This window comes from Zosterops lateralis (genome assembly GCF_965231275.1).
Source record: "Zosterops lateralis genome assembly, chromosome: 4".
Lineage (NCBI taxonomy): Eukaryota > Metazoa > Chordata > Aves > Passeriformes > Zosteropidae > Zosterops > Zosterops lateralis.
This window is the reverse complement of record NC_139765.1, coordinates 68,310,946-68,323,047: the sequence shown is the minus strand read 5'-3', so window position 1 is coordinate 68,323,047 and position 12,102 is coordinate 68,310,946. Positions and strand designations below refer to the sequence as shown.

The 12,102-nt window shown below is 41.2% G+C and overlaps 1 protein-coding gene across 3 annotated transcripts in view; it reads left to right on the top strand.

Moving 5' to 3' along the window:
• CELF2 (CUGBP Elav-like family member 2) overlaps positions 1 to 12,102 on the top strand; it is a 376,889-nt gene that overhangs the window by 290,009 nt on the left and 74,778 nt on the right. For all 3 annotated transcript variants that reach the window (XM_083859037.1, XM_083859038.1, XM_083859039.1), the window contains one exon: positions 9,128 to 9,176. In XM_083859037.1, the coding sequence (XP_083715163.1) occupies positions 9,128 to 9,176 (49 nt within the window). The remainder of the gene's footprint in view (positions 1 to 9,127; positions 9,177 to 12,102) is intronic.

Here is a 12,102-nt window from a genome sequence, read left to right as displayed (position 1 = left end):
CACAGACTGAGCTACTTGAATATTTTTGTTTGGCAGCAGGAAAGGTATTTTTTAAAATGGGGATTCCTTGAGCTTTCACAGATTCTGAGAAGGGCAAAATTCCTGAATACGCCCTCAGGAGTCAGTGCTCCCTAAGTGAGAAATCTGGGAGAAATGTGAAATCTGCCTTTGCAGACTGCTCAAGAAAGATGAAGTCTCTCCTTTGCTGCCTTCTCCTTTTGAGATGGTTGAGGGACTTCTGTCATTCCCATGGGAAGACTTTACGTAGAAAATGAGTTAATAGGTAGTGTGTTTTGGCTTTGCTCTGGCTCTGTTTTCCAAATACTAATACGGGAGGAGGGGGTGTTCTTAGATTTGAAGGGAAAGCACTTCCTTTAAAGTCTTAATCTCCTGTTGACTTCTGGAAAATAACGCCCAACTGGGGAGGTGGAAGAAAGTACATCTTCAGAACACTTGAGTCATGTCCAGTGGGACCCTGACTGGAAGGCTTGTGTCATGCTGGGAGTTGAGTCCTGGCATCTTAGGTCATGCTGGGCAAATCCACCCAATGCACAACGAGGTTGCATTAGTTATTAGCTGACATCCCAAAGCCACAACAGCTTGGCTGGCATTTGGTTCCTCCAGCAGCTCTGGATTGCTGCTTCAGGTTCTTACATCACCTCTCAAATAGTGTACCTAGGGAGTAACATTGTAAAAATAACCCTGCTTGTGTGAGGTACACATGCTAAATAATGTCTTACCTACACCTGATGATCAAATGACAAGATTTTGGCTTTGATTTTGGCTTCAGTTGTGGAATAACTCCAGATGGACCACATGGAGCCTCTGTGCCTTTTTTCCTATCTTGTTCCTTTCTGCTGCAGAGGGATAGCAGCGAGTACCTTGCAGTGGTGTTAGGGGAGGAATCAATTAGAGCGTGAGGAGCTGGGACTTGGTGCAGTGCGGACAGCCTGGCTCCCTCCCTCCGGATCATCATTCCTGGCTGTGCCTGGAATGGCACTGCCTGGAATGCCCTGCATGGCCCTGGGCAAGCTGCAGCCTCGCCACGCTCCGTGTCCCACTCACAAACCTGGGCAGCAGGTTCTGCTCCCTGCAATCACCTCCAGTGGGTGTTAAAACCCAGCCAATTAATGTCACAGGGAGACTTCAGTTATCCCCCCGCCCCACCCCACTGACATGCAAACTTTCAATTGGCAAAATGTCAACAGAAGTTATTGCTGATGCCAATGAGATGGATAACTCTTGCTGTTAAAATAATATCTGACGTTTTGCTCAGATGTCTAATGGGTTTGCTTTTTAAGCATGGATGATGCGAAATATCCCCAAGGCATTATTCCCAACAAGTTATAGAATCCCACTTAATGTCTATTTTTAGGACTGAATAGGTTCTGTAAAGGCTCATTTGTTTGAAGAAAAGACAGTTAATAACTTTGCTTTCCGTGTGATTTTGAAGAGACAATTTTTGGCCATACCTCCCCTTTATCTCCACTTCGTTTGGCTTGCCTGTGTCCTGGAGTTGTTGTCATTAGTGTGGGAGGTAAGAAATTAAGGAATGAAATAAATGGAGGAGAACTGCTAAACGAGCAACAGTAGCTATTTGTACACTAGGAAGTGGTCACTTGAAGATATCCAAATTTTTTAATTTCTATATGAGGGTAAAACATTTAAAAGAGACTGAGTGCTACAGCCTAATTAGTAAATGTATGGGAAGGACAGCAGGATGTGGGGGTGACTGTGGAAGGGATCACTCGATGAAGAATTATTATTGTTATTAATAATATTAATAATAATAAAGTTATTGTTATTTTAATATTCTTTTAAAGCACAGCATTGTCTTTAGTGTCCCTAATTATTGTTTAAATTAACTTGAATTTAAACCACAGAATGTAGTGGACTGCAAATGACTGAGTTGGAAAGCTTCCAAAAGCCATTGAATTTCAGTGGTTTTAGTGTTCTCCGGTAAAACAACTTGTTTTAAGCAAGCTATATGCTTGTTTCTGTGCTCTAAATAGAAAATAATGATGTTATGCATTACTGCATGAACTATATTTGGCACCCACCAGCAATATTCATTTTCTCTTGCCTCTCGCTCTTCCTCCTTCCCTCCCTCCCTCTCTCTCCCTCTCTCTCTCTCTCTCCAAAAAAATGCATGTATATATGTCTGACAGTAATCTAGGAGGCCAAGTAACAGATCACATTCTTATACTACTAAAATTGTATGAATGCCTAACACAGCTTAAATCCCTTAAATTGGGATTTATGAAAGGATGACAGCAAACAATCTTCTAGCTATGCCATCACTCAGGCAGTTACAGCAACTGCTTTACATTTATTTGTGAGAGTCTAAGTGATAAATGCACATTTCTCCTCATTTTCTCTGTGAATAAACGAAGTTGAATGACTTCAACCAATACTGGGAATCCAAGGCTCTGCCTGTGCTGGTGAAGCCAGCAGGAGCATGGTGCTGGTTAGTACTTTTCTGCCTGGTGTGTGGGCATATTTTGGGGGAATAGTATTCTGGGGGAATAAACAGGCTACACCCTGTTCCCACTGGACAGTAGGGACAAGGTTATCCTGTTCCGAGTGGAAGGAGGAGTGTAGCTGTGTAAATGCAAACTCTGCAACACCACTTATTTTAAGATCCAGGGAGCAGTCCTTTGCCTCTTTTATTCACTAGTATTTATTTGGCCGTGGAGATTATCCCCAGTTCCCAGAGAAGTTCCCAAAGCTCTAGCCAGATATTGACTGCGTAATTCAAGTTAGTTTGACCCTAGAGGAGTCATTCTAAACAGTTCTTTTCGATAGGAAAATACACCTCTTTCACTTCTGGGAAACTCATATTACTTGTGAGTCACAAGGGTTTAAAAAAGCAAGACCAGCTGGCAGTGAAATGATGTGAGAAATGAGTGTTCAAGGGCTCCTCTGAAAGATCCTATGGAAAAACTGGGGAGCTAGAAGCTGAAATGAGGGGTGGGGCAGGGGATATAGAGGTATCTGCACATAATAGTCCAGAAAAACAATGGTCTCTAAAGACAGTGAAAATCATTTAATTCTCTGGTGCTTATGGAGTATTTCCTCTTCTTTCCCCAATCTTCTGGCAGGTCAATACATTCCCTCCTGACTTCCAGACTCAGTAGAGGTTCTCAGGAACTTGGTTGGTCTTGTTTTTTCCTTGGACTACTGGTCTAATTAAACTGCACTCACTAATTGGATCAGGAGCTTGGAGAAAGCTTTGAATTAATTTCTAGACCAGAGTTAGGCAAAGAACATAATTTTTTCCCACTGGTTTTCATGCTAGTACCTCTTTAGGTACTCACATGCTTTTCATGTGAGCCCTTAGCCTGTCTCTGCTGCTCCTTTTAATATTTCCTTCCTCTTTGGTTTTTCTATTGATTCCAAAAGTCACAGAATTCATAATCCTTTACCCAGAAAGAATATTAGGGTTTAATTAAGGTCCAATGTCTCTTTTTCTCTCTCCCACATTCTCTCTTGACATTTTACAGTTCTGAGATGCAGAAAATATGAAGGAAGTCCCCTTTGGCTTCAACAGTGATTAATGCTAGCAAGGAGCAGGTCCCAAAGTGGTAGAAATGACAAGATACATGCAAGCTGTCATCATTTAATCCTATTGCTTTTGTTTTGGTTTGCTTGTTACCCAAGTTCTTCGAATTTATCCTTTGCTTGGTGGGAGATTTAGCTCCATTTTGTGTGGTGTGTGAGAGTGATGTGGTCTGTGAAGGTGACAGGTAAGGGGCAAACTGAATTGAGTCATGGCTAGAAACTTATATCCAGGGCAGATGACAGGGAAGGGAGGAAGGGGATGGGTCTGAAAAGGGCTAAGAGCTCTAGAAGTCTGTTGATGGCTTTAAAGGATTATAGAAAGATGGTGACAGGAGTGGTAAGGAGTGAGGAGCCACAGATAATATTCTCCACACACAATCCCTCAACTCTGATGGTGAAAAGTCGCATTCTGCTTAACTTTAGAGGACTTTCAGGAGGTGGTCTTTGACTGCCATACTGAGCTGGGTGAAGGTGGGGGAAGGTCTGATGTGCATTCACAGTCTTTTCTTGCCAAGTGGTTTTCCTTCCTCAAGACACAAGGAATGAGAGGAGCAAGGCTTGTGCATCCATGGTGGCAGGAATGGACGATAAAAGCTGCTTATGGATGTAGTAATCATGTATGAAGTTGCTTTTGCAATGAACCATAAAAAAAAAATCAGTCTAGGTGGCCAGAGTTTCAGAGGTGCTGAGGTATCCAAATTTCACAGACTCAACACAGCTGCGGCAAAATGAGCGCAACAGCTCCCTCACCTTCACTGAAAGGCATCTCCTGCTTTTAATCACCAAAGTCCTGTGTAAGACAAACATACTCATGTTTAACATCTTAAAGCAGCCAATACGGACCATTTCAAGTGCCAACAACCTCCTCCTAAAAACCTTGCTTCACTCACAGAAATTGCTGCTCGCAGGAAGTCTTTACCCAGAATATCTGAATGCCCATTTCTCTTCAGAAAATTGCTGGAAAGCAGGTGTCCAAAAGCCTTTCCAGCAAATATATTGACAACTCTGAAATGTGATTTAAGCAGTAGCTGTTGATGCAGTGGTGACTTGGAGTGTGCCAATCCCATGCTCATCCATGCCTGGAGACAGTTCTTACCTGTTCACCCCTGACACCTCAGCTTTAAGATTACACCTGATTCAAAGCATCCCCTGACTAAACAAAAAACACCATGAGCTGATCACCCAGTGCAATGTGCAACCACACAATAGTAATCACAGCTAATGACTCTGCTAAATGCTAGACTGCACACACCTCCTTGTTTGGTGTTTGTTTTGTATACAGAAGGTAACATCGACTGAATAACGAGGATGCCAAGTTACAGATGGGGTTGTGGAATCGTATTTGACAGCCGATTAGAGTAATCTGACAGAAATGATGACTTAATCACCACGACAGACTCCAAATTCCCAGATAGAATTCCACCCAGGTTAATCTAATTTCCTTGCAATATTTTTTGCCAGAAATAGACTCTTAGCTGGCTTGTTTTCTCCCATGCAGATGTCACATGGCCTTGACAAGAATGTAAATAGGTACTGTTATTATTGTTGAAAAGATGACTTTGAGGCTCTAAAGCTGGAGAGGTTGCATGCCTTTGAGATGCATTGGGTTGCTTTGCTGTGTTTTTTTCTCTGATGACGTTATGTTTACATACAGCAAGATGTATTCAGGAAAAAGAGAGGGGAAAAAAGATGTAACTATTCAAATGTAAGTCTAGGCCATGGCACGGTCCTGCTGCCAGCAGGCAGATTCCCATTAATTTCTGGGAAATTTTCAGGGCTGCATGTTTGACAACTTTTCTTTGCCTTTTTGATTCCCATGGACTGCCTCAGTACCAGTAAGTACTGCTTGGGATGCACCCAAGGAGAGTCAGTGGCGTGTTTGGCCCCAGGCTTTGGGTGGCCTCTGTGACAGCACAAGCAGCAGTGAAACCCCCACTTTGCTGCCAGCACAAGGCACCAGCAACCTTGGGCACCAGGGATTTGCCTGCTCTCAGCTGTAAAACAGTGGCATGGTGTGTTTTGAGACTGATGGGCAGAGAGCACCTGTAGGAAAGGCAGGTCGTGCCCTGCTTGCTGCACGAGTGTGTTCAGTAGAACCCTCTGCAATATTGACGAGGAGAGGTTGCTCCTCACAGCCCATACTCCAGCCTGGGTTTGACATCCCTGTGCACAGTGCTTGCCAGGGGAAGCTGCCCATGCTCAGAAAGAACTTGCCTGAGAGCTGCGTTGTTCTCTTTTACTGTGTGTGTGCTGAGCACAAGATGATGTTCAAGTTAATAAATTACTTGCTGAGGTTATTATTCTTATTCTTGCCTGTTTATTAATTGTAAGTGTGCATTCATAAATACTGTATTTTCATAAGCAAAGCTTTCTCTGAGAAAAGAAGAAAACGTATCCTGTAGTTCTGTGTGACAACATGACATACTGAGAAATCACTTACCTTGAGATCCATAAGTGATGTATAGCTACAATAACAGCTTTCTGATAAGATGGGAAATCCTTCATTTCGGTAGATGACATGATTCTAGTGAGTGGCATCTAATTTGAAACAGTTTTATATCATCTATAATCTTTCGGAGGCCCTGGGAAAGCACAGCTATTATATTATTTTATAGCCTGCAGTTATACAAGAAAGATACAAAACATACAGATTATTTTCTCTTTTGCTCATTGTAGAGTGAAAGGATAGTATCTATTTAGCTTTTGTCTCTGCCCCTTTAATTTTCTTATTCACTACACACTTTTTTGAGAGTCATTCTTTTCTTTTCTTTTCTTTTTTTACACCTACCTTTAAATATTTTATGGGTGGAGAGCTTATAATATGTATTGTCACGGCAGTTGTCTCTAGAGGTCAGCAATGAGTTTAATAATGAGATGCGAACCAGTGACTCTGTAAAACCCATTTCAGGTTATAAATGGCATGTTTTATTGAATCTAGTGTTAAAGGTTGTTAACATATCAATTGGTGATGGTCAGGGTTAAACAAGCTTCAACATGAGCCCTCTCATGTTAGGAAACTGTCAGTAAGGTGTTTTTCCATTTTCCTATTTGCTGAAGCCAGGTTTATGTATTACATCCATTTTCCTGGGGGTGTTCTGCAGTTTAAATTCTCCAGGCCTGAGCTGGATCTTTTGTTAGTTTTGTACCAATATAATTTTAAGCACAATGGTATCACTTCCAAATCCAGCTCAATCGTGTGAAGAGAATTTGGACCATGAGATTTTAGGAGGAACTTCTGAAATCAAGTCAAAACCCATTTGAAGCATCATGTTAAATCTTGCCTTTTGCTTGGTGAATGTACCAGATTACTGAGTTAATGAACTTGGGGTAATGATGTGTGACTGAAGAGGATGACTTCAGATATGCAGTAAATGTCTTTGTCAGGTAACACTGATGTTTGTGTTGTGACCCTGGGCTGCAAAAATAACTTCTTCACGTGAATTTGGTCTAAAGTTGGCTTCTCTGACTCAGGCAGTTTGAAAACTGAGAGGTTTTTAACATTGTTAGAATAGGCTTTATTCAAAATATCTCCTCTTAGGGGCACATAAACGCATCCACAAAGAGCAGTAGATTGATTCTCTGTCTAAAAAAGGCCTGAAATTGGGCTGGGTTTTTCTCTTACATTCTGTATATTCCTGAATTTTTAATACTTGCTTTTCTTTCCTCTATTTTCCCACCACTCTGTTGCTCCTCAGAGACATCAGTAACCTTCAATGGCCTTGCAGAGCAAGTTACACCTTTTTTCTTCTTTCTGTTTTTGCTTGCTTAGTGGACATGCTGCCTCACATCCCCATGAATTTTAAGTCTCCTGCAGTGCCCAGTGTACTGTCGATGTCAGGAAAAATCTTAAGCACTAAAGAAGACAGAGAACGATAGAAGTTCCCTTTTTTCTGTAAAACTGATCTAATAAGAGTGGTGGCAGACAAGTGCTGGGCTATTAAAGTCCATTTAGGAAACAAATGATTCAAAGAGAGCAGAACTGTTAAAACTGAAGAAAATTTATGCACCCCGACAGCTACATCTACCTTGTGGCTTTGCCTTTCCCTAGGACACAGTGGGGAGTTGTGCAAGCAGCACAGGAAATACATTGATCTGCAAGGACAGGGAGCGTTCTGGACTTTGAGTAAATCTAACAGAAATATTCACAGCAATATTTTATATTTTCTAAAGAATGCAGCAACTTTTTCCCTGGTGGTTAAGTTGCTTCACCAAAAGCAATGCAGATGTGGGTTTCTGTGCAGCTTTGAAAGCACGTTTGATAGGAGGGCATGGATGTTCTCTCCTGCTCAGCTGTTTTTGCTTCCCAGAGTTTGTCATAACAATCTTTTAGCAAAAAAATGGAATTGCCTCTGACATTTTGAGCCAATGCACAGCTGCATTGCTCTGAAAAATGATACAAAAGAAGGAAGAGGATGCATTTTTTCACCTGCTCAGGTGAATTGGTGAGGAATTGCTGAGGAGAGAAAAGGCAGTGGCCCTGCTGCTGCTGGAACGTTTGTGCAGTCAAATCCCAGTAACTATGCAGAGCCCAAGGAAGAAAATAAAAATGGGTTGGTTTTTTTTGCAAGCTCAAACATCTCCCACATTGAATCTCAATGTGAGGTCACTTCTGGAGGCTTTTGAGAAGCTGTAATAAAATTTCCCTGAACACACCACAGTGGTCACAGGGCTGGCTATCACCAATATCCTGTGGAAAACTGATTGTAAGGGAGCTCAAGTGTTGTGGTGGTATTATTCCTGAAAGAAGAAAAACACCATTTGTAGAAATTTTATTGGAGCTATCAACAATTCAGCTTGGGAGCAGTATCATTTTAGTAGAGAAAGCTGAGGACACACCAGACTGAGTGTGCCAAGGTGGGATGTTCAGCACAGAACGCTGCACACAGGGGTTGGTTTCCATTGCAGCAAGAGGGACATGAATGGAGGAAGAGGTAGAAAGGGAAAAAAGGTTTGGAGTTTTTTTGGAAGCCAAAATTGTTACATGTTGTGGTGGAAGCTTTATGAATGAATATGTAATGTATTCTAAAACAAAAAGATGAGATACTAAACAATTATAGGAAGCTGTTTTAGGAATCAAGATCTCTTCTTCTTCAGTCCTGAAAGAATCAGCACAGTTTTTTAATTACAAGCAAAGTTCATTTGTCAAACTTAACTCCTCTGAGTACGTTTGAAATGCTTGCTAGTTCTTAAATTACTTGAAAATTACATCTCGGTTTTGGCAGTGGTTGAACTCAAGGAAAAAAAGTTGGTAAAACAGAAACCAAGCATGCCATAAACTAATGAGGGCTGTAACTTTAGAGGTCTTCTGAAACTAGATACAGCAAATTAAAGATTTATATGAGTCCTATGGGCCCAATGATATTTTTTTTAACTTCCTCATTATAAAATACTCCTTTGCCATTTTATTTTATCTTATAAGCCTATAATACAGTGTTATTTTAAACTTATATCATTTCAACATGTTTAATATTAAATTGTATCTTTTTTCAGGCCTTCATTAAAAACAGCACTCTTGATTTTTTATGACTATCCAACCTGCCTTACTCTTTTTCATTTTTGTTTTTAGATGCATCATCCTATTCAGATGAAACCTGCAGATAGTGAAAAGTCAAATGGTATGTGTTCAATTTATTTCTACTTAATTGTTTCTTTCTCTAAAGTAAGCACAACATTGTGGGAGTTTTTTGCTTTACTCTTTTTGTGGTGAAAATAATAGGCAGTTTCCCTCCACCTGACATGTTGGGGAGGTGTTGAGCTGCTCTGAACTCCCTTTTATCTTCTGCTTTAAAGAAGGAGAGAAATGTCCTCAAAAAGGGTCTTCCTTGTACCTGCTGTATGTCATGACCTACCTCACTACCTCACATCCTTCCCTTGGGTTCCCCTAACAGTGAGGTAATGTGGGAGCACCTGAAATTGATAAGATGGAGATAAAATGTTAGTGCTGAAAATTAAAAGAAAAAAAGCATACCTGTGTTAATGCACTATGTAAGTACATGATCAGCCTTAAACATTTGCCAAAACTACCTTTTTACAGAATGATGCCATTCTGAATCTGAGCCAAATTTAGGTTTTAATCATATGCTTCATTATGAGCTGGGAAGCCCACTTTAGAGCTCTCTGTATACTTATTCCTCAAAACGATTGAAAAATGAATGCTATAAAGACAGTAATATCCATTTGGAATACTAGGGTACTGCCTAAGTGGATGTATATGACATGCAAAATAGATGGCAAGCTAAATCTATTAAACATGCCAGGTTTATACATTCAGGGAAATAAGATAATCGAATGGTAGTGCAACTTGGCGGCGTGTGATTCTTTAAAAATATATACGTGTGTATTTCGCCCCTTGATTTGTTCCTGTAATTTTCTAAAATATATGTTAAAGATATCATCTGCCTTCTTAGATTGCAAGAGCTTCATTTTCCCTTAAGGCCCACATAATCAGAGCTGGTTCCTCCAACAGGCATCTTTGCACCTCATTAATTAGTAATCAGGGCAGAAGCCGTGCACTTAGAGATCTACATACCTGCAAATGTAAATTATGATTGGGCTCTAAATCTCTCCGCAAGGCTTTTTTTAAGGCTTCTTTTTTTGCTAATTGTAGTGCATCCCTTTTTCAGGCTTCTCCAAGGATTATGAAGTTTGGAAGGAAATTAAAACTTCATATTATGCTTAGGTTTCCCATTATGACAACTTTCCAAACAAAAGTGGCCATGAGCACAGGAAATATGAGCCCATTTGTACAGGAGGGGGTGTTCTCTCTCTCAGTTTGGAATCACAGAATCGTTGAATATACTGACTTGGAAAGGATGGATATCCATCCATGAAGATTCTCAAAATCTAATTCCTGGCCCTGCACAGGACAATCCCAAAAATCCCACCATGTGCTTTAGAGCATTGCTGAAATGCTCCTTGACCTCTGTCAGTCTGGGGCTGTGACCACTGCTCTGGGGAGCCTGTTCCACTGCCCAGCCACCCTTTGGGTGAGGAAAATTTTCCCAAAGATTTTTACCAATGATTTCTTGCTGTCTTTGAGTGCTCAGAATAGAGGCCAAGGCACCTGGATGGACAGAAGGACTGAGCTTTCCAGGCCCCACTGCAGTCAAGGAGAATGTTGCCGTTGAAATCCAGACTCCAGTCCCTAGGATTTAGTGCTAGCAGTGGGCACAATTATCCTGTAGGCACAGGAACGCTGGCCTGAATCCTCTGAACTAAGTATGGCCGCTATGGGTTCTTCTTTCAAAGACAAATTTCACCTCAATTTCCTTGGCAAATTAGAAAAATAAGAGGCAATGGGCCAAAATTGACTCCCAGTGAGTTACTTGTTCATTGCCTGAAGTGTTTCTTTCTAAAGGAGATTGAACATATTGGAAAAACACTGTGGGGAATTGTGCAAATTCTGTCTTTCTCTGCAAGTATTGCCTGCTTGGAAAGCAGGGTAGGTTGGCTCCTGGCTGCTGCTGTTAGTCTGGGGTTATCTGCATGAAACTCCTGTCTGCACTGTGGGAAAACTCTTATTTTCTGGCATCTATTCCAAGCACAAAAATCACAAGGGATTGGGGTTTTTTCACTTTTTTTTTTTTTTTTCCTTGCCTTTCTTTGTGTTTTTGTGGAAAAACAAATTGTCAGTTCAGGGGTTCCAACTGTCAAATTAAACACCTTTTTAAATTTAGATTCCTGAAGGGTGTGGGAACTTTTGATAGGCATGTTCAAGGGGTGGTAAACTATATTCTTTTTTTTAAATTGACTGGAGAAACAGGAGGCAAACTAATACCACAGTGATGGTAATAAAGGTACAGCCCCTGAGAAAGGCAGGGCGTAGGCATGGGGTTCATGGAGTGGGTGACAGTTTTTGAGCAGCTTGGAGATCAAGAAAGAGGAGAAAACAGCGGTGGGGGGGGTGTGGAGGTTTGTTTGGCACATGTTTCCCATATGCTCCAGGCTATCCATCTGAGGAGGTATATTATCCATGCCAACAGCAAACTGTAAACTGTACCTCTTCAACCAGATTGGTAAGTTCAAAGGGGAAAAGAAAAAAGACATGCCAAATCATCCTGGTTTTCCTGATTCGTGGTGGTTGAACTTTTGAAGAATATTCGAGTCTCTTTGATTTCTCAGTCATGGGAGGATCCCAGTGGATTTTAGGGGTAGAGTGGTGTTTCTCAGTTTGCAAAGAGGTTAAAGAAATTTTCTTGGTCAAAAATTTCTTGTGGAAAGATGTGTAGGACAAGTTGAACACTCTGCAATTCTTCTGAGCTTGCACATGTTTGTGAAGGATTGATAGACCTGTTCAAGTTGCACAGGAGGAGAGGAGAGGTCCTCTCATTCAACTTACAGAGGTCTTCAAAGAACAGTATTTGCTGTGATTAAATGCCACCTCCTCACACTGGATCCCTTTGAATGAGCATCCAAGCCAGAAACAACCAGGATGAAATGCTCTTCCTTTTCCATTGCTGTTCCTGCCCTTAGATGTCCTCATCACCTGAGGAATCTCTCCCTTGTCACCAGAGGCCAAGCTCACCTCATGGAAACTGGGAA